This window comes from Ursus maritimus, assembly GCF_017311325.1.
Source record: "Ursus maritimus isolate PB19 chromosome X unlocalized genomic scaffold, ASM1731132v1 scaffold_X1, whole genome shotgun sequence".
NCBI lineage: Eukaryota > Metazoa > Chordata > Mammalia > Carnivora > Ursidae > Ursus > Ursus maritimus.
The window spans coordinates 119,587,877-119,614,804 of NW_024423319.1; the positions used below are offsets into that span (position 1 = coordinate 119,587,877).

Below are 26,928 nucleotides of genomic sequence, written 5' to 3' on the forward strand. Positions count from 1 at the left end.
AGATAACCACATCCACATGATCACACAAGCATTAGTCCATCGCACACAGAGCCGTATAGAACTGAGGAAGCAGAAGGTGCTAAGGTGGCGGTGGGAAAGGAGAGCCCTGAAGAGCAGGGAGGGCCCCATGGGCCCACGAGGCACGGGCATCAGCCCACACAAGTGTGGAGTGCGTGTGAGTGCAGAGACTGGAAAGAACACTGAGTGTGCAGAGAAGTCAGTGCTGGGGGAAAAGGAAGGAAGGGGGAGTGGGAGGCAGGGCTGTCCCTGGGAGAGGTCCATGAGTTGCGTGGACTCGGCACCATCCGTGTGCTGCTGACTCCCCACATCTGCCGGCCCGACCACGGGCTGAGGGTAGAGCCCTGCACTCAGCTGGCAGCGTAGCACCTGCACTTGGGGGGCGAACAAACAGGTGCTCAGAGGGCACACACCTGTTCCTCTCCCAGGCTGTCCTGCAGTTAACAGGTATGCAGACCAACAGGTGCTCAGATGGCACATACCCGCTCCTCTCCCAGGCTCTCCTGTGGTTAACAGGTACTCAGGCTTACAGGTGCTCAGATGGCACACATCTGCTCCCCTCCCAGGCTCTCCTGCAGCAGACGGCTCCACCCTTCACCCTTCTGTTCACACCAGAGCCTGAGAGGCCTTCTTCAAGATTCTCTTTCCTTTTTCTCCATAAATTCAGTTCTTTAAAAAGCCCTTCCATCTCTAATGTCAGATTCTGTGTGGGATCTGTCAAATTCTTTGCCATGTTCAAGCCCTTCCTACCTCTTTCTTACAATGAAAATACTCTAATTAGTATTTGTCTCCAGTCTTTCTTAACTATCCATGTTGTAGATGGTAGCCAGCACATGCTTTAGAAGGTACTCACCATGTAACAGATCTCTCCCTCTTCTGAGTTCTGTCACCTCTTCATCTTCTCCCCCAAGTTCATCCTTCACTGCTTTCCCCCCTTGTCCCTCCCCAGCTTCCTTCTCAGACCCAAATCCTTCAGACCTTTTTTTCCTACTGGTGGGGATTTCATCTGTTATATAAAAAGTAAGTTTGCCTTTTAGTATCCTGATTTTTCCGGTAACCAGCATTCCTTCCCCATTAGAAACTGGTGTGGGATTGCAGACTCCCATAATTTGTGTGCATTCTCGCAACCGAGAACAAGGAGGAAAAGCACCTGAGCTCAGCGTGTCCTTGTAGAGGGCTCCTCATGGAGCGCCTCGTCATGGTTGCGCCCGACGGAGCTGCACAGGTGCTCTGGGGCTCTGCAGATGGACATCTCGGGCTTTCTCCCTCTTCCTACAGCACCCCCCCCCAAGCCCATTGGATTGGTGAGACCCTCGTTGACTAGCATCATCTCCCACCCTCTCCAGGGTGATTGTGAACCTGTTTCTCTTACACCTTAAGCCATATTGCACAATAGAGTAATAGTGTTTTACCTGATCCAGAAAGAGTTATGACAATTAACCCTTCAAAGGCTACTTTCTTCTCAGGATTAGCTGATGCCTCTCCTGTGGATTCAGGAGGGTGAGAGAGGAAAAGTAAAATATGAATAGGGCAAAGTACCTGTCATAATGCATATTGTCTAGTCTTGGGGTGTCCTGTGGAAGACACCGGCTTTACGAAGGATTGTGTAGGACGTGGCTGAATATTTGTCAGGATTTCAGACACCGGTGTTGATATACAATCTCATGAACGCTAGTATATGACTTTTTTTCCTTTTTAAAAAGATTTTATTAATTTTTTGACAGACAGGGAATGGGACTGAGAGCATAAGCAGAGGGAGCTGCAGAGGGAGAGGGAGCAGCAGACTCCCCGCTTAGCAGGGAGCCCAGCATGGGGCTCCGTCCCAGGACCCTGGGATCATGACCTGAGCTGAAGGCAGATGCTCAACGGACTGAGCCCCCCAGGAGCCCCTAGTATATGACTTTTACAAGAACACTATATTTCATCACGGACCAACGAGAAATAAAGAATAATTACAACTTTATAGTATAAGCAAGGGAAATTACATTTTATAGGAAAGAGGGTAGTAAATGCCAGCATGTAAATTACTTTTTGAATTACATTTTCCCAGGTCTGCAGGCTACAGGGTAATTCAATGACAAAAATCTCTACGTAAGCAAAAGCTGAATGTTCATGCCGTGCTATAAAAGGGCCCCTTGAAGGAAGAAGGATGTCACACTCTTGAATGGAAATGCAGCTTGCTTTCTCGGAGGCAGGAAGACCATTTCCAGGGTTGACAGGTTGCAAAGGTCTTATAGTTGCGTCAGGCAAGTGGGGTATTCTTCTAGCTCTTCAAACTAAAAATGGAGCAGAAGAAAATATGCTGAATCTCTTGATCTGTAAAATAAATGAGAATTTGGACATCTGAATAAATAGCGTACTCATTCAGTTCTCTTACCTTTGCGACCATTACCAAGTATCGATCAGACGTCGTATCTTTTTACAACATGTAGAAATGATTTTATTGCATCTGATTATTAACTGACAGCACAGGACTCCCCCCTAGAGTCAGGGCCACGCTCCTAGTATGGAGGCCCACGCCTCTCTGTCCTTTCCGTGTGGTGTGGGGCTTGGTAACGTTACGTGTGGATGCATTTCAGTAAAGCAAGGGCACTTCCATCTTGAGATACAGAAAACTGTGTCCTTACGTATGTATAACCAAAAATAAAAGTCTGTGTAGGACATAACAAAGTAGGAAGATAAAATTCACATAGAGATTAAACACAGTTATCTAAACGTTTGCTTATCCACTGGTGAATTCTCAAAGTCACAGATGATTAAAGTGACTGGAGGTATAAGTAGGTTTGTGAAAATCTTAAACCCTTAGTTAGCTAGTGAACAAATAGTTCTGGTGTGACCAGCAGGATTCCGGACGTCCATGGTGATCAGGAGAGGCCTGTTGGTTCTCTGTTCTGGCCCAGCTTCTGTGTGCGCCGAGCTCTCCGTGCTGTTGGGCACACTGGCTCTCGCTGGGGGGTGACCCCTCGCCTCTCGTAAAGTAGCCTGCGACGCTGTGATTTATGATAAGCACGTATTTGCTGTTCATTCCTGGCAGAGAGACCCCATAAACACACGAACAGACAGGAGGCTGGAAAGGGCCGTGAACACACGGAGCTGCGCGGAGAGCGGTGACCCTGGGGAGGGCGCGGAGGCTTTATGTCCCTTCTCCCGGACCTGACTCTGGGCATCTCTTCATTGGGCTCATTCTGATTTACAGCCTTTTATAATAAACTGATAGGTAGTTTAGTGAGTAAATGTTTCTGTGAGCCACCCTAGCAGATTGATTGAATCTGAGGACTTGGTGGTTGGAACGAACACTAGGAGTTGGTGGTTGGACCTCCCTTGGTGGTTGGAACCACCATTCCGCAGTGGGTAGTAACAGAGGAGACAGCCTGGATTTGTGAGTGGTGTCTGAAGTGGGGGGGCAGTCCTACATGACGGAGTCCTTACCCTCGAAGATCCAGTGCTATCTGCAGGAAGACGGTGTCAGAGGGAGATGCCCCCCGATGTGGACGGTGTCTGTAGGGGATCCAATGCCATCTGCAGGGAGATGGCGTCAGAGGGGGATGCCCCCCCAACGTGCACGGTGTCCGTAGGGGATCCGATACCGTCTTAGGTAGATTGTGTCAGAATTCAGGTGGATTGTAGGACACCCCGCAGGTGTCTGAGATCGGCTAGGTGTGTGATAAACCCCCAGACACATATTAGATTTGGGTGCAGAAGACTGGAACCTCATAAATGTTTCGGGAATCCAAACATTTGTTTGAACTGTTTAAAGTACAACATTGTACATTAGAACCTAGTCACATAAGTGTCCCTTTTCTTTGAATCGTTGTGTAGATGGTTCAGTGTACGTGCCGCTGTGAGGAGCAGTAGGCGGTCGATGCAGGTTTCCTCCTGTGGTCCTCAGGTTTCCCCTCCTAATCCTGCCTCACCACAGGTCAGGAGTCTTCTCCCCCATCTGCATCGTTCCCTCGGGCTCCTGTCTTCCCAAGCAGGCGAACAGCCCTGTTGGGAAAGGTTCTCATTGGTAGACAATCCATGCAGCTCGTTCTGTTCTTCACAAGGCTACTGGGAATCCAAAAGCAGGAAGGTCTTGTGGAATTTCTAACCATGCCACTTCCAAAACTAGGCATTGGGTGAAGGAGAGATTGGAGGCCAGCGCAGAGTTCTGAGATCCTTACTACTAAACCACGTCAATAATCACCTTGCTCCCTAAAAGGAGGCGGTGTGTGGTGTTGGAGGAGCATGAGTTGGGCGTGAGATGGCCCTGGGATTACAGCCCACTCTCACTACTGCTTGAATTGCATGAAACTGGACACTCTTCGTATTTTTGAACCCCATGGTTTTTGTGTTTAATATGTGCAGGCTAACGTCACTTTCTCAGGGGTCTGCAAACGATGCCCACAGGCCACATCCGGCCCACCGCATTTCTGTAAATAAAATTGTATTGACCCACGGCCACACTCCCTTGTTTACAGACCATCTGTGGCTGCTTTTGTGCCATCATGAGAGCTGAGTACTCGAGAGAGACTGTGCGGGCCATGAAGCCAAAACTCTTTGCTGTCCAGCCCTTGATTGAAAAGCTCATTGACCCTGTTCTATTTCATAGGATGGCTGTATGAATAGAAATAGAATGGTGTGGAAGTCCATCAAGCACACCAGAGACCACCAGGAATACACCTGGAGAAGAAGTTAGGTGGGCTGGCCTTGCTGCAGCAGAGGCAAATGTACCCTGGGGAAACAAGCATGGTTGAAGCCTGTGACAAAGGAGGACTCTGCTAACATCAGTCAAACAGCCCACACAACCCAGACGAGTGAATACTCGCTAACCACTCTAGAGCCATGAATTCAGACTTCTGCATTTCATTTCATGCCACTAGGTGTGTGTCTCTGAACAACACAGTGGAAATCCAGGGACGTTCAAATAGGGTCTGTCCTGCCCGGAATTCAAGGTTCAGCTGGAGGAAGAAATTAAAGGGAGGAAAAGTGATGAAAGCTGGGAAAATGTAGGTGTGCTGAGGAGGATTTGTTTCTGTACATCGTGGGAAATTGTCTTCAAGGACAGCAGCTGGGGGGACTTTGGAAGGACAGAGTGTCGTACCCAGCACAGACAAGGAGCGCTGGCTGGTGCACTCTGAGCTAACAGAGTCTGGAACCTAGTGAACTCAAGGAGGAGCTCAGTATACTGTAGGAATTAAGAATGCAACAAATGGGAAAGAGGCAGCTGTATTAAAATGGCAAAATAAAAAGAACACTAAAACCAGAGCCAGATCGTGCCACAAAACAGTGATGGAGAAGAAACGGCCTAGCCTAGGGTGGTGGAAATCAAAGTGTGAATTACCTGATTCGGAGGAATGTTTCCTAGTGTTTTGATTAGAGACTTAGTCTCTGAATGCCATTGGATATGGGACATCTGAGGTTTGGGATCATTCTGAGTTACGTTTACATTGTCCTTGCTTTGCAGTAAGTACGTGGTGAACGCAGTGTTACATTGACCACGGGGGAAAATCATGTTAAGAAACAGCAGTGAACATGCCTACAGACCTAGTCTCATCTTTCCTAAAGCATCCCCTCTCCTACTGCAACTGCCCTATCCTGTTCTTGTAACTTGTTTCCACAGAGTCTTGGCTCCTTTTCCACAGAATAGGCACCAGCGGCTTGTGAGACATACACAACCCCTTCCCTCCTTACTGTGCTCCCTCCACGACTATGCCCCATGTGCCAGCCGTTGGGAGTGCCCTCCTCTGTGTGCAGGATCACCTGCATATGTGTCTGCTGCTATTGCAGGAGACCCATGTGCACGAGATTTGTGTCTGCGGCCTCTGGCTCACTGCCTGACACTTAGGAAGTGATCACTAAGTACTGACAGGAAGGAATGAATGAACGAATGAATGCATCCTTCAACTCCATTCCCAATCTAACATATCATCGCATTGCATTTGCTGGCTCTTAGTATTTCCCATACAAAGTAGATTGAACATTTAGGGCCTTGCTCCAGGCCTTGCTGTATATAATGCTGGTACGTCTATGAAAAGCTGTCTGTATTGTTCCCAGGCCACGTGGTATTTTCATAGTATTTCATTTACTTTCTTCGCTACTACAAAAACACATATATAATGAGAAATACTATCCAGACCTCTTCTTTAAATGAGAGCAGCCTTTCCCACCTGACGAATGTGTACTGACTACTGCTTACTTTTGACCAGGAAATCACAGTGTTGTGCTTTGTTGCAGAAGACCCACTTGGGAAGACAAGAAAGAGCGCAATGCACATGCAGCCCCCTTTCAAACGACGACGGCCCACACGCCTCCTGGAAATCGGGGCCCCCTTCTATCAAGACAACCAGCTGCAGGTGAAGGTCTACTGGAAAAAGACCGAAGGTGGGCCAACACTGTCTGATGATTTGTTATCTGCATTAAGTAGCCCAGTGACATCACGAGGCTAGTGAAAAAGTCAAGGGCGAGCCACGGTGTTGATAGTTTGTTTTATTTTTTCTTTAAGATTTATTTATTTTAGAGCGAGAACATGAGTGGAAGGAGGGGCACAGGAAGAGGGGGAGAGAGAATCTCGAGCAGACTCCATGCTGAGGGTGGAGCCCAGTGTGGGGCTTGATGTCACGACTCTATCAGGACCTGAGCTGAAACCAAGAGTCAGACACTTAACTGGCTGAGTCACCCAGGCACCCCGCCATGGTGTTGATATTAAGGAGACTAGAACCTGGACAAAATACTTTGATTTTTTTTTTTTTAAATGCCTTGCTATTGTGAAGTCTGAGTGGGCTGCCCCGTTTCCCAGGAATCTGTATCCCGTTTGGAAATTGCATCGGTCACCCAGTTGCATTTTATCATCTCAGGCATGTTAGCCTATCTTCACTGCTTTCCCAGAAGGCCAGTCTTGTCTTCAAAAAACTCAAAATACTCATTATTCTGCACTGTAAATTTTTATTCTAAGTTAGTTTTTCATTTTAAAAAAAGATGAACGACCCAAATAATTTGGAAAATAGAGAAAGAAGTCACTTACTTCAGTATTCTCTCCTAGAAACAGTATTTTGGTGGATGTCCTTTTGAAAGTTTCCTACACTTCTGTTCTTCCCTCATTTGTTTTATACACACACACAAATATATATGTGTATATATACACATACACACACATTTTTATATATATATATAACATTTTCATGTAAAACATCCATTTTCATATAATATAGGAGCAGTCTGCATTGTCATATATTTCTCGTGCCATGTTTAACTCGCTGCTGCGTACGGACACACCACGATATCCTAACACACCATCATTCCACTGCAGCAAAACTCTTGTGTGCCTTCAGGGTTTCCATTTTATAATTAATACCGCAGGGAAGATTTACCCTTAGAATTGTTTGAGTATTTGTTTGAATAGTTGTTTGACTCTTGATCTCAGCTCAGGTCTTGATCTCAGGACTGTGAATTCATGCCCCACGCTGGGATCCTGGCTGGTGTGGAACCTACCTTTAGAAAAAAGGAATATTGGTGTTGGAATTCTTGTTCCAGAATTTTCTTCCAAGCTGCTGACATCCATTCTGCAGCTAAAATAATATTACAATTAATATTAATGTTTTATTACTATCATATGTTAATTAAAACTAAATTCCATTTATTCAGTGTTATTTATTAAATTAAAAATTATTCATTAATATATATCCCTAATCCTAAGTTTAATAAGTTTTAGGATAAATATTAAATTACAAAATTTGTTTGATCTATTATATTAACCAATTTTAGGTTAGAACTCTATCAGTAGTAAAACATTAATATTGAAAATACAAACATATAGTGAAGTACAAACGTGAGCACTGAGAATACATCTTAAGCATACCAGAGCAACCACTGCCGCCGCGGACTTCTAAACCTGAAGGTTTGTTTTGCTGATACTTGAAATTTATACAACTTGGAACCATACAGTGTGTGTTGGGTTTCTTGCAGTGAACGTGATATGGGAAGTGGGAAATGAATGCATTCTGCTGCAAGGAGCAGTAATTCACCCATGGCTGGTGCTGCCCTTGTAGCCCCCCGTAGAGCTCCACCAAAGGCTCTTTTCAGCCCGTGCTGGGGATTTAGTTTGTCCTGCTGATGGGCTCGGCAGCATAGTGCTGCTGTGAACACAGGTCTTTGATGCACGTATTCTCCTGGACAAGGAGGGCTCCTGGGTGATTAGGGCATGTGGAGCTTTGGAAGACACTGATGGTGTCCCACAGCAGATGCACCAGCTTCCTTTCCCACTAGCAGGGCACCATTGTCCCCGGTGCGCCCCCCTCCCTCTGCCATGTGGAATGCCCATCTTTTTAAGTTGAGCTATTCTGGCACCTGCGTGTTGATGGCTCCGTATTGTCTGAACTTGCATTTTTTAAGCTGTTCGGCCAGGCTGTCCTTCCTGCAAGAGACCTTTACACATTGAATCTATAAGTCACCTGCTGATTCCTTTGTTTTGGTGTTTTCTCCCTGTGTGACCTCCTCTTACCTTCCTTTCTCAGTAGTTCTGAGTTTTAGAGGGGGTCCATTCATCACTTTGTTTCCTTTTGGTGAGAGCTCTTGCCGTCCTGGTTGAGACCGTTTGCTTATACAGGGCCACAAAGATCCTGCCCTCATCTCCTTTCTCTCTGAGGCTGACTTCCACCTGGAACTGAATTGACGTGTAGGGCTCCCTGTTCCTTTACTCTTCTCTCTCCTGATCTGCAGCTGAGAGACCATCATTTATTTAAAGATGACTCTTACCCCAAACCTCTGGGCTGCTGTCCTGGCCGTACATCAAAATATGGGCAAGTTAACTTTTTAACCTTCTGTAGAGTCACTTAGCATATTTTTCCAACTTTCTGACATTACCGTGTTGTCTGAACTGTAGATTTGTACATATTTTTAATCATAGTTCTTCAGTTTTTTACTTCATTTTCAAATTGTCTTCACTATTCTTGGCCCTGTGTGTTTTTATGTCAGTATTTGTATTAATGCGCCAGTGTCCACAAAAACCTTGTGAGATCTTTGTTGAAAATTCAATCGATATGGTAACGACTGGAGAATTCACATCTTTATAATCTCCACACTTGACAGATCACTTTATTCAGGTTTTTACAATCTTCTCTCAACGGTGATTTATAATATATAATGCAGAGCCTATAATACTTTTAAGATGATGATTCTAAGGCGTTTGTGTTTATTTCGATCCCCTTATATACACGCATACTTTTCCTCAGTTTTGTTTTCCGACTTTGGCTGTCACATATGTAAATACATCATATATGAATACCTCTTCCTTTTATGTCTTGATGGTGAATCTGACTGTATCGTTCTCCCCTTGCTCATTACAACATTTCATCTGACGGTCCTTTCCCATTTTTCTGTAAGAGCCACCGTGTCGCCTGTACATAATGAGAGTGTTGTGTTTTCCTTCCCACCAGACCTTTGACATTTTCCTCTTCACCTTTGGTTTAATGGTGGCTGCGACATTCAGTACAGGCTGGAGCAAGAGTGATCACTGCAGGCGCGACGTTTATTTTGATGCCTTCATTTCTGTTTACTCCAAGTAGGGATGAAACAGAAGCACTGCTTTCTTTCCTTCTTCTCGGTTACCTGGTTGATGATTTACTAGTAATTCTGACTAATTAGGTGGAAACAAATTAATGGTATTGATGGCTGAGAAAAGTCACTTCTCTAAACATCTCTAAGGAATTATTATATGTAAAACATTGCACGCTTGTAAACTACTATTTGAACCACAGTACCGTAGAGCTTAAGAATACAGTCTTTAAAATGAGATGTATTTTGTTTAAAAGCCCAGGTGAACCACTCACTGTGTGATGTCAGGCAAGTCACTCATCACTTGGCACATCGGTTTCTCATCTGTAGGAAGGCACCTAGCTCACGGGCAGTGCGTGACGTGACGGGATCTGTGTGCATGTGTGTAGGAATACGAGCGTGTGCACGGGTACCTAAGCGATTTTATATCTGTATGCAAATATCTGCTGCTTCTATTTTTCCCAGCTTTACGGAGATAGAACTGACCTAGAACACTGTGCATATTTAAGGTGCATAATGTGATGATTCGATGTACATACCTACGTGATACGATTTGCACAATAAGGTTATTGAGTGCCTTAACCCTAAGCATGAGGTCTAACTGTAAGGTTTCTGTAGACACACTTTACCAGATGAACAAAATCCTCTACTGCTCTTTTTTCTTTCTTTTTTTTAAAGATCTTTTTAAAATTTTATTTCAGAGAGAGCGAGCAAGAATGAGTGGGGGGAGGGGCAGAAGGGGAGGGAGACGCAGACTCCTGCCTGAGTGTCGAGTCTGACACGGGGCTTAATCCCAGGACCCTGAGATCATCATCTGAGCCGAAGGCACACGCTAAATGGACTGAGCCACTCAGGTGTCTCATCCCCTACTGCTCTTACCTGCAGTGTTTTTATCATGGACGCATATAGATTTGTGTCAAACATTCTTCTTGAAAGTAATGAGAAGATAGGGACTTTTTTTCATTTATTCTATTAACATGATGAACTAAAGGAAAATGATAGACTATGTTGTAGGTTTGTTGTGGGCAGTAAATTTTGAGAGTACACATACCAAATGCTTGGGGACAGTGCCCAGCACAAAGTAATCACCCCACAAATGTCAGCGTTCTTATGGGGTTTCCTGTTGCTGGAGGCCTGAAGGGTGACCCAAGGGCAGAGGGGAAACAGAACTTCAGGAAGGAGGGTGAACACCTCAGAGCTAGAGGCTTCTTGCGGCTCTAGGACCGACTCTGTTTTCCTCCTTTGCAGACAACCAAGTATGATACATTCACAGACAGGCTCATGATTTAATTTGCAATCCAAATGCGATTAATTCTAAGCATTCAGTTTGGCAGATGCAATGGGATTAGCCATCCCTGCCTTCTGTCAGCAGCAGGAAATGGACAGTATTCCCGTACAGTAACGACCGGAGTGCATGACAAGCAAGGGGTCACGTTTGCCTCGAAGACTGTGTGCACGCGTGCGTGTGTGTGTGTGTGTACAGGCAGTGTATATATACATTCCTTTCTGTGCATAACCCTGGAGCTCAGGATGTAGTTATGTGGTTGAAATGCGGATGGAACCGGAACCTCAGCATGGTAGTTATGTTGCCGTGGGAGTCTGCACACGGAGGTCAGTTTCCACCAGATCACGTGGGCCGCTTAGGTACCAAGAACAAGTCATGCTTTCACTAAAGTTTTGTCTGTTTTCCAAGAAGCCCTTTTCCTTAAATTGTATCCATCCCATTTCCCTTTTGATTTTAAATTTGAAAGCCAAGTTCACATATAAAACTCAGCAGAGTGTCCCTGTGCCAGCGCCCTCAGTAGAAGGAGACTGTGGAAACGTCGGGGAGTCCAGCGCTCACCGAGGTGGAGAGCATGTGTTCCAAACGCATCCCACATTTGTTCTCCTTCCAGAAGCCCGTTAGGCAGGCACCGTGTGACCTACAGAACCCCCAAGCAGAGTTCCCCGAGACACGGATGAAGCAGGTGCCGTTCGTAACTATCACGAATGTAGGAAAGGAGACGCCTCCTAAGTCAACACGCAGTGCCCGTGTTCTGCGAACTCTGTGTAGAATGGGACTACGAGCTCTTTCTGTGTCCTGGGTAAAGGAGGCTTGGGCTGGCTTTTCCAGACTCTCCGACTGTAAAATCACACAGTGTGTGCACTGTATGCACCTTGATGGACGCGTCTCGAATGCTTTTTCAGCACTGCATCAAAACTGATGACGTACTACATAGAGGCGAACTGAATATAATAATAAAAAGATAAAAATAAAAAATAAAAACAGCATTAAAACAGGAAAAAAAAATTCTGACATAGGTACCTGAATGAATATTCTTGGACCGTAACTAATTTCCACCAGTGGATACACTGAGTTGAAAACTTAAAAAACAAAAAACAAAACAAAACAAAAAAAACGCTTGTGACAGATCAGAGTAGACGAGAATCTTGTTCACTAATCGAGACAGAACTGTAAGTAGAAATTGGTTTCTAGATATCTGTCACATTTCCTAAACGTGAGGGTGGCCAGCATGTTGGTTTTGGACCTGGCGCTAGGAACTCGAGAGCAGAAATCTGTTCACATCCCTTGAAATTTCCCAGAGAGGTGCATGGTTTTTTTGTATTATTTATGATGACACAGCATATAATTTTGTAGGGAAATGACTCAAACATCGTATGTCAGCCCAACGTAGTGCCTAGGGTAGCTGGGTTATTATAGTGATGTTTTGCAAGGAAATACAAATCCTCAACAGTGAATTTGTACTTCTAAAAGGAACAGTTCATTTTTATTAATGCACACCTGGAAGTATAGAACATTTTTATTAATGTTAGTAATTAGTAATTTTATTATTCTACAGACATCAGTTCAGTTTTCCTGGGTGACCACAGAATCCACAGCTACTTTTATTAATTAGTAATTTTATTATTCTACAGACAACAGTTCAGTTTTCCTGGGTGACCACAGAATCCACAGCCTAACTTTTAGGCTTTTTGGTTTAGATTTAGTGTTTGCGCTCCAAAAATATGCAAAGTTAGGAGAAAACATTCACACTTCTACTTTGAGTACAAATGCCTTCTGCCTAGATGTTCAAGATTTTTCTTTTACAGAATCGTACAAAGTCAGAAAGTCTGTCTGACCAAAGCATTTTTACAAACATAAAGAGAACAAGACATTAGTTCGTGAAAGGAGGTCATTCCACTAACATTGATTGAGCACCTACTGCATACCAGGTGTATTTCTGATGCAGGAGATGCTGTAAAGAACAGAACTTCCTGCCCTGGGGAATTGGCATTTTCTGATGTGTTTCCAAGTGTTTGTGCCCGGCCACCAGTGTCGCGACTTCCCGTGCTTTGCTATGGGGGCTATTCCGTGGCGCTCTAACATGGTGTCTCTTTCTCAGAGCTCTGATTTCAATCACCCCAGCACTCTTGATCATTAGACTTTTGGAATTTAGAGATTAACATTTAATTAAAAATTTTGCAGCCTTGGGGTGCCTGGGTGGCACAGTCAGTTGGGTGTCCGATTCTTGGTTTGGGCTCAGGTGATGATCTCAGTATCGTGGGATTAAGCCCCATGTTGGGTTCCATGCTTAGTGGGGAGTCTGCTTGGGATTCTCTCTCCCACTCCCTCTGCTCCTTTTGCTCATGCTCTCTCTCTTGTCTCTCTTTCTCTCTAAAATAAATAAATCCTAAAAAAAATATTTTGCAGCCTCTAATTTATGCCAGACACTGTGAGTTAGATATATTTCAGAAACAAATTAAAAACATCTACTTTTTGAAGCACAGTTGAAACACACTGAAAGTAAATTTCAATATTTAAAAATACTTCTCAAGTACTTTATAATTTATTTGTGGAAGGAAGAACTTAATTTCAAGAAGCAGAGCAACACAAGGCATTTGGCATAGAATTTTCATATGTATCCCCTTAGGAAATAGTTGATATGCTGATGCTGTTTTTAATATTCTAGTTATAGAGTGGGTCCTGAAGTCATATCCTAAATACAGACTTGCAGGATTTTCACAACTGCCAAGATGAAGCTAAAGACAAGGTATTTGTATAAACGAGTTAATGGACACAACTCAGCTAACATACAGGCATGGGCATTTTTCCCTTTGCAATTTGAAACAATTCCAGTATAATTAACTACAGTGTTCTATACTTCCAGGTGTACATTTGAGTGATTGAACAATTCTTTGAATTGTTTGAACAAAGAATTCTTTGAACAACTCAATTCTTGAACAACTCTTATCTTTTTGAGTTAGTGTTTTTGTATTTTATTGTCATTCCAGTGCGGTTGACATACAGTGTCACAGTGGTCTCTGATGCCGAAACAGTGATCCAACAATCCCATGTACTGCTCAGTGCTCACACGATAAGTGCCCTCTCCATCCCCTTCACCTACTGTACCGACTCCCCGCCCCCTCCTCTGCTAACCACCAGGTCTCCACAGTTAGGGGTCTGTTTCATGGCTTGCCTCTCTCTTTTTCCCTTTGCGTGTTTCTTTTGTTTCTTAAATCCCACATATGAGTGAAATCATATGGTATTTGTCTTTCTTTCACTGATCTCGCTTACCATTTTACTCTCTAGCTCCATCAATGGTGTTACAAATGGCAAGATTTCGTTCTTTTTGATGGCTAAGTAATATTCCATTGTATATATATATACACCACCTCTTCTTTATCCATTCATCGATTGTTGGGTACTTGGGCTCCTTCCATAATAATGCTGCTATAAACACAGGGGTGCATGTAGCTTTCTGAATTAGTGTTTTTGTATTCTTTGGGTAATTACCCAGTCGTGGAATTACTGGATCTGTTCTTAATTATTTGAGGAACTTCCATACTGTTTTCTAGAGTGGTTGCACCAATTTGCATTCCCACCAACAGTGCATGAGAGTTTCTTTTTCTCCAGCCCTTGCCAACAGTGGTTGTTTCCTCTGTTTTTTAGCCATTCTGACAGGTGTGAGGTGGTATCTCATAGTTTTGATTTCATTTCCCTGACGTTCAGCATCTTTTCATGTATGTCCATCTGTATGTCTTTGGAGAAATGTCTGTTCATATGTTCTGCCCATTTTTTTAATTGGGTTATTTGGGTATTGGGTGTTGAGTTGTATCAGTTTTTTATATATTTTGGATACTTACCCTCTATTGGACATGTCATTTGTAAATATCTTCTCCCATTCAGTAGGCTTTTAGTTCTGTTGATTATTTCCTTCACTGTGCAGAAGGTTTTAATTTTGATGAAGTCCTGATTCTTTTTGCTTTTGTTTCCCTTGCCTCAGGAGACATGCCTAGGAAAATGTTGCTAAGGCTGGTGTCAGAGAAGTTACTGCCTGTGCTCCTTGCAGTATTTTTATGGTTTCAGGTCTCACATTTAGGTCTTCAATCCATTTTGAACTTATATTTGTATATGGTGTAGGAAAGTGGTCCTGTTTCATTCTTTTGTGTATACCTGTTCAGTTCTCCCAAAACGATCTATTGAAGAGACATCTTCCCATTGCATATTCTTACCTCCTTTGTGAAAGATTAATGACCATAATCATGGGTTTATTTCTGGGTGCTCTCCATTCTGTTCCACTGATCTACGAGTCTGGTTTTATGGCAATACCATACTGTTTTGATGACTACAGCTCTGTAGTGTATCTTGATGTCTGAGATTGTGATACCTCCAGTTTTTTTCTTTTTTTTCAAGATTGCTTTGGCTATTCAGAGTCTTTTGTGGTTCCATATAAATTTTAAGATTGTTTGTTCTAGCTCTGTGAAAAATGCTCCTGTTATTTTGATAGGGATTGCATTAAATGTGTAGACTGCTTTGGGTAGTATGGGCATCTTAATTAATAATATTTGTTCCTCCAATCCATGACTGTGGAATATCCTTCCATCTATTTGTGTCATCTATACTTGTTTTTTCTTTCTTTCTTTTGAGTAGGCTCCACACCCAATATGGGGCTTGACCCTAAAATTCAGGAGTCACGTGCTCTACCAACCGAGCCATCCAGGCACCCCTTCAGTTTCTTTCATCAGTGTGTTACGGTTTTCAGGGTACATGTCTTTTACTACCGTGATTAAATTTATTCCTAGATATTTTATTATTTTTGGTGCAATTATAAATGGCATTGTCTTCGTAATTTCTCTGCTATGGTGGTATTAGTGTTTAGAAATGCAACAGATTTCTGGATATTGGTTTCATATCCTGCAATTTTACTGAATTGATCAGTTCTGTTAGTTTTGGGGGAGAATTTTAGGCTTATCTGTACATAGTATCATGTCATCTGCAAATAGTGACAGTTTTCCTTCTTCCTTACCAATGTGGATGTATTTTATTTCTTTTTCTCATCTGATTGCTGTGGCTTTGACTTCCACTATTATGTTGAGTAAAAAGGGAGAGAGTGGACATCCTTGTCTTAATTCTGACCTTAGGAGAAAAGCTCTCAGTTTTTCACCACTGAGGATAATGTTAGCTGTGAGTTTTTCATAGATGGCCTTTATTATGTTCAGGTGTGTTTCCTCTAAACCTACTTTGTAGAGGGTTTTTATCATGAATGGATGTTGTACTTTGTCAAATGCTTTTTTTTTTTTTTTTTGCATCTCTTGGAATCATGTGGCTTTTGTCCTTTCTCTTGTTGATGCGATGTATCACATTGATTGACTTGCAAATATTGAAATACCCTTGTATCCCAGGAATAAATCCTACTTGACGGTGGAGAATGATTTTGTTAATGTATTGTTGGATTTGATTTGCTGGTATTTTGCTGATGATTTTTGCATCTGTGTCCATCAGGGATATTGGCCTGTAGTTTCTTTCTTTGGAGTGTTTTTATCTGGTTTTGGTATCAGGGTAATGCTGGCATTATACAACGAATTTGGAAGCTTTCCTTCTATTTTTTGGAATAGTTTGAGAAGAATAGGTATTAAGTCTTCTTTAAATGTTTGGTAGAATTTGCCTGTGAAGCCACCTGGTCCTGGATTTGTGTTTGTTGGGAGGTTTTTTGGTTATTATTATTACTGATCATCAGTCTGTTCATGTTTCCTATTTCTTCCTGACTTACTTTTGGGAGGTATATGTTTCTAGGAGAATTTCCATTTCTTGTAGGTTGTCCAGTTTGTTGGCATATGATTTTTCATAATATTCTATAGTCTTTGTATCTGTGGTGTTGGTTATTACTCCTCTTTCATATCTGATTTTGAGTCCTCTCTCTCTCTCTCTTTTTTTAAAGGTGTATCAGTTTTGTTGATATTTCTGAAGAACCAGCTCCTGGTTTCATTGATCTGTTGTATTGTTTTTTTTAGTTTCTGTCTCATTTATTTCTGCTCTAATCTTTATTATTTCCTTCCTTGTACCAGTTTGGGTTTTGTTTGTTCTTGTTCTAGCTTCTTCAGGTGTAAGGTCAGTTTGAGATTGTCCTTGCTTCTCGAGTTAGGCCTATATTGCTATAAGCTTCCCTCTTAGGACAGCTTTTAATGCATTCCAAAGATTTTGAACCATGTGTTTTCATCTTCATTTGTCTCCATGTATTTTTGATTTCCTCTTTGATTTCATGGGTGACCCAATCATTATTTAGTAGCATGTTATGTAACCTCCATGTATTTGTGTTCTTTCTAGATGTTTTCTTGTGGTTGATTTCCAGTTTCATAGTGTTGTGGTTGGAAAAGATGCATAGTAGGACTTCAGTCTTTTTGAATTTTTGAGACGTGTTTTGTGGCCTAATATGTGACCTACTCTGGAGAATGTCCCAAGTGCACTTGAAAAGAATGCGTATTCTGCTTTAAGGGTGGAATGTTCTGAATATACCTGTTAGATCCATCTGGTCCAATGTGTCATTCAAAGCCACTGTTTCCTTGTTGATTTTCTGCTTACGTGATCTGTCCACTGATGTAGTGGGGTGTTAAAGCCCCGACTATTATTGTATTATTTTCGTTTATTTCCTTTTTGTTTATTAACTGGTTTATCTTTGTTGGATTGTTCCCATTATGATTATGTAGTGTCCTTCTTTGTCTCTTGTTACTGTCTTTGTTTTAAAGTCTCTTCTGATTTAAATATTGCTACCCAAGCTTTCTTATCACTTCCACTTGTATGGTAAATGCTTTTCCATCCCTTCACATTCAGTCTGCAGGTGTCTTTAGGTCTGAAGTGAGTCTCTTGCAGACAGCATACAGATGGGTCTTGCTTTTTTATCTGTTCCGTCACCCTGTGTCTTTTGATTGGGACATTTAGTCCGTTTACATTCAAAGTAATTTTTGATAGGTATGTACTTATTTCCATTTTGTTACTTGTTTCACAGTTGGTTTTGTAGTTCTTTTTTCTTCTCTTGCCCTGTTCTCTACATCTCCTGCTCTTGAAGGTAGTAGCTTGAAGAAGAGTCCTGTCCTGCTGCAGTGTCCCCCGTGCCCGGCTCTTCAGAGGTGTCTCCTGTGTGTGTGGCCTGTGCCCTAGCCTTGGGGCTGAGCTGTGTTTGCGTTCACTCCAGCCGTCTGCAATGGCTCTCTTTGCCTGTCGCGGGCAGGGACGGGTCCCTGTGGTGCTGATGGGCCAGTGTGGGGCCACGCTGGACTTGCGGTGGGTGAGAGCCGACCTTTGCCAGAGCTGCAGTGGCTGCCGACTATCGGGCACGCTGTGCGTGTTGTCCTCTGAGAAGCCTATGTTGGTGGGGCTGGGGCTGCAGTCAGCCGGCATGCTGGCCGTCTTTCCCTCTCCCCAGGACAGGCGTCACTTTGGGGGTGATGCTGGCACAGTGCCAAGGTTGTGGCAGCGCTTTTGATGGGCTCTGGCCAAAACGGAGCTGGAGGGGTTGGGTAGCTCAGAAGCACGTGGGGGCAGGGCGTATGGTGTTAGCGACCTTCCTGAGGGCCTCCTGTGGGCGTGGGCTTGCAGCCTGGGTCTGGCTTCGGGGGCGTGCCTGCAGAGGAGCACTGCTGGCAAGCAGGCGGAGAGTATTTCTGCTGCACGGGTCCAGCAGGTGTCTGTGTATTGAGGCGGGGGCGGGGGTGGGGGTGGGGGAGTTGGGTGAGGGAAATGGTGCCTGCCATTCGTTTGTTCTTGGAGAATGTCCCAAAGATCCCTGCTTCTCTGGCACACATTTCGAAATTAGGAAACAAATCTTTCTGCCGTGTGGCAGAAAGATTGCATCCTGCTGCTTCTGTGTTTTGCATCCTGCTGCTTCTGTGCCGTTTCTCCGCGGGGCTGCTGTTCCTTTAAGGGTGGGGACTCCGTGCCTCTCACTCTCCAGCTCTCCAGGGTCACACCCGCTGATTTTTTTAGAGTTGCAGGTGTTCAGCCCCCCTGATGGTAAGAACTTGTGAAGTTATACCCCTCTGCTTTTCAAAGCCAGATGTGATGGGGCTTTGTCTTCCCTGCGCAGAGCCCCTGTGCCCTGGGAGGCTGGTGTGAGGCTGTTTCCCCGCTCCATGCCCACAGTCGTCTACACTGCCCACGCCAACCACTAGGCCTGCCCGCAGCCATGTGCACTGCCCACTCCAACCACCAGGCCTGCCCACAGCCGTCTACACTGCCCACACCAACCACCAGGCCTGCCCACAGCCGTCTACACTGGTCATCCCAACCACCAGGCCTACCCACAGCCATCTACACTGGCCACGCCAACCACCAGGCCTGTCCACAGCCATCTACACTGGCCACGCCAACCACCATGCCAGCCCACAGCCGTCTACACTGGCCATCCCAACCACCAGGCCTGCCCACAGCCATCTACACTGCCTACGCTAACCGCCAGGCTTGCCCACAGCCGTCTACACTGGCCACGCCAACCATCAGGCCTCATCCCCATCTTCACTTGAAAGTTCGATCTCCAGGCGAAAAGCCAGCCACTCAGTGCACAGCTGTGACCTCTGGCAATACACCTGCCTCCTTACTTCCTGCATTAATCTGTAGCCAGATGACCTTCCAGCCTCGTGCAGATCCTGTTTCTGTGCCTGGTTGTTTCTGCAGCCCCGTCAGTGTTTAAGCGCCAGGAGAGCAGCTGTTCCGTGTGGTTACTTGGTCATAGGCCCGGAAGAGCAGCACCTGCGTGAAAGCATGTGCGCTCATTCACTGACTTCACACTTGTGTGTAACGTACAGTCCTTTCCTCAAGAGCCCCGCCGTCTGCTGTGTAAATCCTAAAGCCTCCAGTAAGGGGTTCCCCTTTTAAGTAAACAGCGAGGGGGCCTGCGTGATAGCCGCCATCCCCTTGGATTCAGTTCTTCTTTTCTCATTCCGAAGTGCTCAAAGCGAGTTCCCACCAGAACCACCCAATGGCGTCAGAGCGTTTTCCTCTGAGTAAAGCGGCATCAAACGCTTGGTGGGAACCCGGGGGATGAGAGGTGAGTCAGTGGCACAGCGGTGCCTTTGCACAGCCTTGGATACGCAGGTTGGTGACTAAACGCGACACTGGCCACCCCTCCCTTCCCACACTCGGCGAGGTGCGCGTCGTGGTTTTGTGCTTTATCTGAGTGACGGCCCAGAGTCCAGCGCTGTGCAGAGAATACGCCGCTCCGCCCGGGAAGGACAGCTTTGCGGGGTCAGGTTCTCCCCTGAGCCCCCGAGCAAGTCAGGGTTCACTACGGACCACACACGCGGACGTGTGCGGCCGAGGGGAGGTGCTGCTCCCCGGCCTCATGCTGCGGGAACGCTCACTTGCACGAGCCAGTGCACCGGGACGCTGGGCGCGGCCGCTGGAGGAAAGGCTGTGGATTCAGCACGGGGCCCATCGGCCTCCCTGTCAGCTTTGTCTGGAAACTGTAGAGTTCACCCTTGTGGTGAGGACTCCCCGTTGCGGGAGCGGAGACTCCTGGGACATGGGCCGCCCTCTCTTGTGGGGGTGCTCTCGGCACAGCAGCCCGAGCGAGGTTCCCCTCCACACCTCCTTGTGGGTATTCTACTGCGACGTTCCTGTGCTTTCTCGCATTTTATCCGGTTTTCTCTGGGAATCTCCTCCTGACAACAGAGTTCTGCGGACCGACCCCACTCCTTTGTCCTGGGTGTGCGTTTTCGGGTCCCCTGCAGAACCTGTGTGTTCCTTCCCGTTGGCTCCCGGTTTAAGAGCAGTGGCCGATGTGGAATGTGGCCGCAGACCGTGCTCTCTCTGTGCTCTGACCTTGCAGATCCCGGCGTCAGCCGATACCACGTGCAGTGGCTCCCGGAGGCCTGTGCCCACAACAGGAGCACCGGAGCAGAGGCCTCTTCTGGCATCACCCAGGTGAGAGACGGTCACACTGCTCGGGTCTCAGTGGCACCGGGCTCCGCTGGGTCTGTGTATCAAGTGCACGGAAAGATGGGCAAAGGGCAAAGGGTGTGACCCACCGACAGCTCGTTCTCAGCCGGTAGCCGCTGAGTAATAACGAGGTACACGGGAGATCAGAATGGCCCTTCTGCTCACGCATTCCATCCTCCGCTCACAGCCTGCCCTGACCGTGTGGTCCCTTGGCCACACGTGGCAGGTCACAAAATGCAGAGATCAAAGATGCACTTCGTAGGGAATGCCAGGTCGGAGGGGAGAGGCTTCTGAGGTGCTGTGTGTGTCGTCTTAATCGGACGACAGCTCTGCGTCAGTCTCTGAATCTTGGCTCCACGGTATAAAGGTAACACTGTCTCTGTCAACTTCTTCACAACCCTGAGACTCTGCCGGGTCCCTGACCAGCAGCTGCTCGTCCGGGGCACGAAGGCTGTCACCTCAGCCACACACGGTGCACAGACACTTCTCTGATTTTAAGAGAACATTAAGTCCTTGGGGAGAGTAACTGTTTCAGCCCTACTCCATGCGTCCGTCCAGATATTTGGGGTTCATGCATGAATTTCAGAGTAGTATCAACAAGCCAGCGGAGACTGGTGAAGACGGCGGTGCCTTGCCCACGGTGTGGATGCCAGCGACGTGTCTGAGATACAGCAGCAGAGTTTAAAACGTCCCAAGGCACGGCCGCAGGTGTCTGCTAGGTTGACAGGCGATCTGTAAGGAGGACCTTTTTTGTTTGGATATTTTTTAAAGCAACAAGTATGGTATTTTTAGAATCCTCTCTGATCACGTAGCTTTAAGATAGATAAAACAAGTCAGTGGGTCTGCAGAAGTCGTTTTTCACTGGATTTGACTTGTCCCAATGCGTGCTCGCCAACGCTGTTCATTTTTCCATAAGCTGCTTCCAAAGTTTGGGGCCTTTAGTAAAAAAAAAACATTTTCAAAAAGGGAATCCTACTTGAAAATCAGAGAAAGAAATGAACAGTAGCAGGGTTTATTAAATTTTTTGTGGTCAGGGGCGAGGCCTTGAGTAGTTTTACTTACACATGCCTTGGAATCGTAGGAAATCTGGCTATTTTCAGGGGCCCAGCCAACCGTTGGCTTCTCACGTCCAGAAACTCTGAAGGTAAGGACAAGCGGAGCCTGTAATATGTGCTCAGTAGAAATAAGAGTCGAAACCACTCTGCGAAGGGCTTAGACCTTGCCTACCTGCATTTGTAAGTGACTTTTAGACCCATTTATTTTGAAGCCACAGTGGACCACCAGCTAATTTACCTCTTGCTACAGATGTCTGTGTTCCATGCCACATGAAAGCATTCTTGAAAGAGCAGCCAAGCCGTGTCCTTAGTGGCTCACGTGGGATTGCAGTGTGTTCCCATGTAAAGCGTACATTCAGTCCTGCAGAGAAGCACTGCAGTCACCCCAGGGGACGCAGCAGGCCTGCGTGGCTCCCTGCTCACTGTCTGGTGTGCACAGTGCCCTGGCTCTGCCTCCCTGCCTGTCACATCTGGGTCACATCTGGGAAAAGGGCCGGTGGCTCTTGGGTGTGCATCCCCCATGCACATCTCCCCTCCGACCTTGTGTGCATACCTTCCGTGCCCGTGCCGGTCCCCCCCGCATCTCCCCTCCGACCTCATGCGCATCCCTCCCGTGCGCATCTCCCGTCTGACCTCGTGCGCATCCCTGTACGCATGCGCACGGCTCCCTCCCGCTCCTGACCCCGGTGACTGGCAGAATGGGCGGAGCCTCAGCTTCTGTACTCCTGAGCCTCTGCGTCCCACGTCATGCAGGCTGCTGTGTGGCAGGAACCCCCTCCTGCACCCAGACCCCCGGACAGAGATCCCGCCTGCACCTTTTACACGAGGGCACCAGGCTCTGATACACACCGGGCAGACTGCAGAAGCAGAGCAGGCGAAGGAAAGGACGCGTAGCTGCACACTTCCTACGGCCCCAAAGTCACGTTGGCACGTCGGTGCGCAGTGCCGCTCCCAGCCCCTTGGTCGTTCCGCCGGCTGCGTGCGCGTCTGGGAGCACACCCGTAGGGCGCCAAGCAGGAGCGGCGCTGCAAAAGGGGGAAAGAATATAGTGTCGAGCGCCGTCTTCACTTTCCAAAAGGCGGACTTACATAGGAACTAAGACGCCGGGGTCTCAGCAAGCCTGAGTTCCCGTTTTTCTTGTATTTCACAAACTGAGGTTTCTGTTTACAGTCGGGGACCACGGGCGCGGCCCGAAGCGCCGCCTGGAGTTCAGCCGTGCGGCTGCTCTGAAGCCGGAGCGCCGAGGTCCCGGGGCAGCCCAGGGACCGCCTCCCATGCCGCGGGGGTGGGGGGGTCACGGCTGTCCTCATCACAACACGGACCGTGTCTCCTGTGTGCTTTTTATAAAAGCCATATTGCATAGGCTCTGAATATAGGAAAATCTCCTTGTTGGACTAGGATTTCATCTCCTGCCAATTTTTTATCCCTACTGAGATTTACTGCTAGCATATTCTCTCTTTTGCTCTAGGAAAATTATATAATTCTTCAAGATCTATCATTTTCCTGCAAATACAAGGTGACCGTCCAGCCGACTCGGCCCGCGGGCCGCTTGAAGGCAGAGACCGTTTTCTTCACGACCCCTCCGTGCTCGGCCCTGAAGGGGAAAAGCCACAGGCACGTTAGCTGCCCGGGCGAAACGGGTACGTTTTCACCCAAACTTGCAAGTGTGCGTCTGGCGTGTTGGCAACACTTGGGAAACATTTCCCACCCGCACTTCGTGAGGCTAGAGAAGCTTCAAGTGCTCCTCTTTCTAAACTGTAGTGTGATGGCCCCGTTCGCGGGTCAGCGCGTGCACGGTCGTCACGCCTTATCATTCTAACCGCCCCGGGCCGACGTCCTCTGCTCGCAGCACTCTCCCTGGGCAAACGATGCCAACGGCTTGTCTCCCGCGCGTGCTTCGCTGGACTCTGTGCACATTATTTCATCTTTATCCCAGCCCTTTGCCATGCGAGCTCCCCTCATGCACTCTGCACAACAGCGCGCCAACCCCGTGTCTGTACCCTCCCCCTCCCGGTGGAGGCCCCTCTCAGGCAGCGGCCGACTACCCGGGACCTCGTCAGTGCAGCCCCCTGAGCTCCTCCTAGCGACGGAGCACAACGTCTCATCACGTCACTGTCCTCCCTGGTCACGGCGGTCACGTCTGCTCTCCGAGCAGCAGCCGGGTCTTGCCACGTTGCATTATTCCCTCTCGTGCTTCGGCCCCCAAAGCAGGGTCCTGAAAAGAATCCCCGAAGCACCCAGCACCAAGTTGCAGAGATGAGAGGGATTCTGGCTGACTGTCCCTATAGGGCAAACAGGTGTAGCGGGAGGCCGCGCGAGGAGACCGAGCTCAGCCTGCTTGTGCCCCCGCCCCATGGAAGGGCCACCCAAAGCGGCCACGATGCCTGCAAACAAGTCCATTTCCACTCCTTGTTCAGCAGCCTCACGTGGGTGCTTCTGTCCGCCTTGCTCCAGGTCACGTGCTGGCCAAAGTGCTGGCCAAGCCCGAGAACCTGTCTGCCTCATTCGTTGTCCAAGATGTGAACATCACGGCCCACTTCTCCTGGAAGATGGCCAAGGCCAACCTCTACCAGCCCATGACTGGCTTTCAAGTGACCTGGGCTGAGGTCACGACCGAGAGCAGACAGAACAGCTTACCCAACAGCATCATCTCTCGCTCCCAGATTCTGCCTTCGGTAAGCGCAGGTCGGCTCCTCCGTGTGCGCTGCCGTCCGGGGAGGGGTCGGGGCTTCTGCCGGGCTGCTGACTGCTGAGCCTTCCTGCTGCGTCTTCTCCTTCTGGATGTAGGAGTTTGTAAGGATTAAGGACACATGACAAGCGCTGCTGTGAGCAGGGTAAACGGTCATGCTGAAACACCCTGATTCTCCAGCAGCCCCTGTGCCGTATGCAAGTAATTTCACGAGTTGTTAACCCCATGTCCCTCTGGTCCGAGTGGACGTGCCCTGTTTGAAGTGTTAAATTGGGGGAAAAATAGCTAAAAGAAACTTGTTGTTTCTCTCCCTTTTCCCCGTTCAGATCTGGCTGGAGCCCATAATGAGCTGGCCCTCCTTCCAGGCCACTTAATTCCTTGGCTTGAAAAAAAACCCATGTGTGGGCTTTTACCCTCTCTAAAAATGCCCTTAGGATATCCAGCTCTGGCTCCAGAAAGAAAGAAAGAAAGAAAAAAACCTTAAGTCCGGAAGGAGAAATTCCTTGGAATTAGAAAGTAGTTATTCTATGAATGTATTAGGTTTTATTGAACTTTGAGAAGAATGTGTTGGCATAAAAATAAACATTTTCAGTTATGGGCATTGACAGATATTGTGTTTTAAGGAAAACAGTTGGCTCGTTCACTGAAATTTGGATTATCAAGAATTCACATCACAAGATATGCAGATGAAAACTTTAAACCATGGGAAAGTCTTATGTTAAGGAGTAAAAAAACGAAATCCCGAGGGTGAGCCTGAGAACTGGCACCTCGGCACAGTCTTCCTCTGCCAAGTGTCTGGGGCAGCCCAGGCGGAGCGCAGACGGAGGGAGCACGCGGCAGAAGGCTCCCGCCGGGTAGGAGCAGCCCCTGCTCCCTCCCGCTGCCCCACGCGTGCTCATGCCTGCCGCACATGCACACCTGTCCCTCTCCGTGCACAACGCCTGCTGCTTTCCGCGTGCTCACGCCTGCCTACACCTATTACCCTCCGTGTACGACGCCTGCTGCTCTCTGTGCCCACCCCTGCTTTTGTCCCTCTCCTTGATCTCCACCTGCTCGTACCTATTACTCCCCACGCGCTCACACCTGCTCCTCTCCCTGCGCTCGCACACGCCGCTGTCTGTGCTCACTCCTACCGCTGTCCCTCTCTTCGTGCTCGCACGTATTACTCTTGCGTGCTCACCCCTGTCGCTGTCCCTCTGCTTGTGCTCACATACGCCGCTCTGCGTGTGCACTCACGCCTGTTCTCTGATGGGGAGGAGCCGCTGAGAGGACGCGTGCCCCGTGTCTGTTCCTTATGAGAGGTCACTGACGAGCATCTTGTTTCGTGTGGCTCCCCCAGGACCATTACGTCCTCACAGTGCCCAATCTGAGGCCGTCCACGCTGTACCGACTGGAAGTGCAGGTGCTGACCGCGGGCGGCGAAGGGCCGGCCACCATCAAAACCTTCTGGACGCCCGACCTCACGCTGCCTTCCGCGCACAGTGAGTATGGGACACACACACAGTCAGCAGTCTGCATGAAACACGGAGATAACTCACTCACCACAGATCCCCGTGCCACGAGGAGTTCTCTGGGTCTGCAGTTCTTCCTCCCCGCGAGTATCTAGGGACTGGATTGTTCCAGCACCGTCAGCATGAGTGTGGGGTTGCTGCTTACCTGCTCGCTCCCTGCCGGCCTTGCTTGCCTTCTCGTCCTTCCGTGGGTTTTCTGCACATATCATGCTTTCTCCATCTCTTTTACACCATAAATGCATAGACGGGAAAGAAATCTATAATGTCATATCAGTCTGAAATTATTTTTAAAAAATTAAGATTTTCAAATATGGCAATATAGGAAATATTTGGTAAGGATTATTCTTATTACACATATTTTGCTGTGATACATTACATAAATCTGCTTCATCATATGCCCGAAATCTATCTACTGGATTTACTGCTAAGTCAAAAGTATTTTTTTGAAAAATTGTCACCCAAACAATGAGGCTCTTGCTGATTTTTAAATTATGTGCTTCATGCTTTTCCAGCTTACACGTACAAAGCAGTATCTACAGGTTTGTGTGTTGATAAGAAAATGGAGAAGTAATCCTGGGTTTAATGATTATAGAAGCACATTTGCCCCCATCACTTTTCATGCGTGGAATTTAAACAGCGCTCAGCATGGGAGAGCGTGGCGCCCCTACCTTGGTCAGGGTTGGGTCAAGGCTTTCCTGATGCTCCTTTGAAACTGGGTTTCAGACACGTTCTGGTGACGTGTTTCTGTTCCGAGGAGAGAGGAAGCACTTGGCTTGGAGCTGGAAGCAGGAAGGAGCTTGTCCCGGTCCTCCTGTGACTGTGTGGACCGAGGGAGGGGAGCCCGACGCGGACGGGAGCACGCGGTGGGTCTGATGCTCTCACCGCCAGTCCCCGGCTTCCCTAGAGCAACATGACTGATGCGCGTGTCCTGTC

General features: G+C 47.2%; 1 protein-coding gene and 1 long non-coding RNA gene across 5 annotated transcripts in view; one reads left to right on the plus strand and one right to left on the minus strand.

The window, feature by feature from the left end:
* The window catches only part of ANOS1 (anosmin 1), a 205,638-nt gene that overhangs the window by 174,812 nt on the left and 3,898 nt on the right, over positions 1-26,928 (plus strand). Inside the window, exons 9-13 of the mRNA XM_040634628.1 lie at positions 6,235-6,381; positions 20,631-20,725; positions 23,264-23,435; positions 24,250-24,470; positions 25,824-25,965. Coding sequence (XP_040490562.1) covers positions 6,235-6,381; positions 20,631-20,725; positions 23,264-23,435; positions 24,250-24,470; positions 25,824-25,965 — 777 coding nt within the window. The remainder of the gene's footprint in view (positions 1-6,234; positions 6,382-20,630; positions 20,726-23,263; positions 23,436-24,249; positions 24,471-25,823; positions 25,966-26,928) is intronic.
* LOC103666321 lies at positions 1,840-26,928 on the minus strand. Of its 4 annotated transcripts, none has more exons than XR_005835903.1 (9): positions 26,664-26,928; positions 26,141-26,217; positions 25,721-25,996; positions 24,433-24,572; positions 22,645-22,820; positions 22,034-22,156; positions 21,803-21,878; positions 7,489-7,565; positions 1,840-2,294 (listed from the first exon to the last, which is right to left on the minus strand). It is a non-coding gene; the product is annotated as an uncharacterized LOC103666321 (long non-coding RNA). The 4 variants fall into 4 exon arrangements; XR_005835902.1 differs by lacking the exon at positions 1,840-2,294 and adding an exon at positions 6,601-6,638; XR_005835901.1 differs by lacking the exon at positions 1,840-2,294 and having other exon boundaries at positions 6,614-7,565.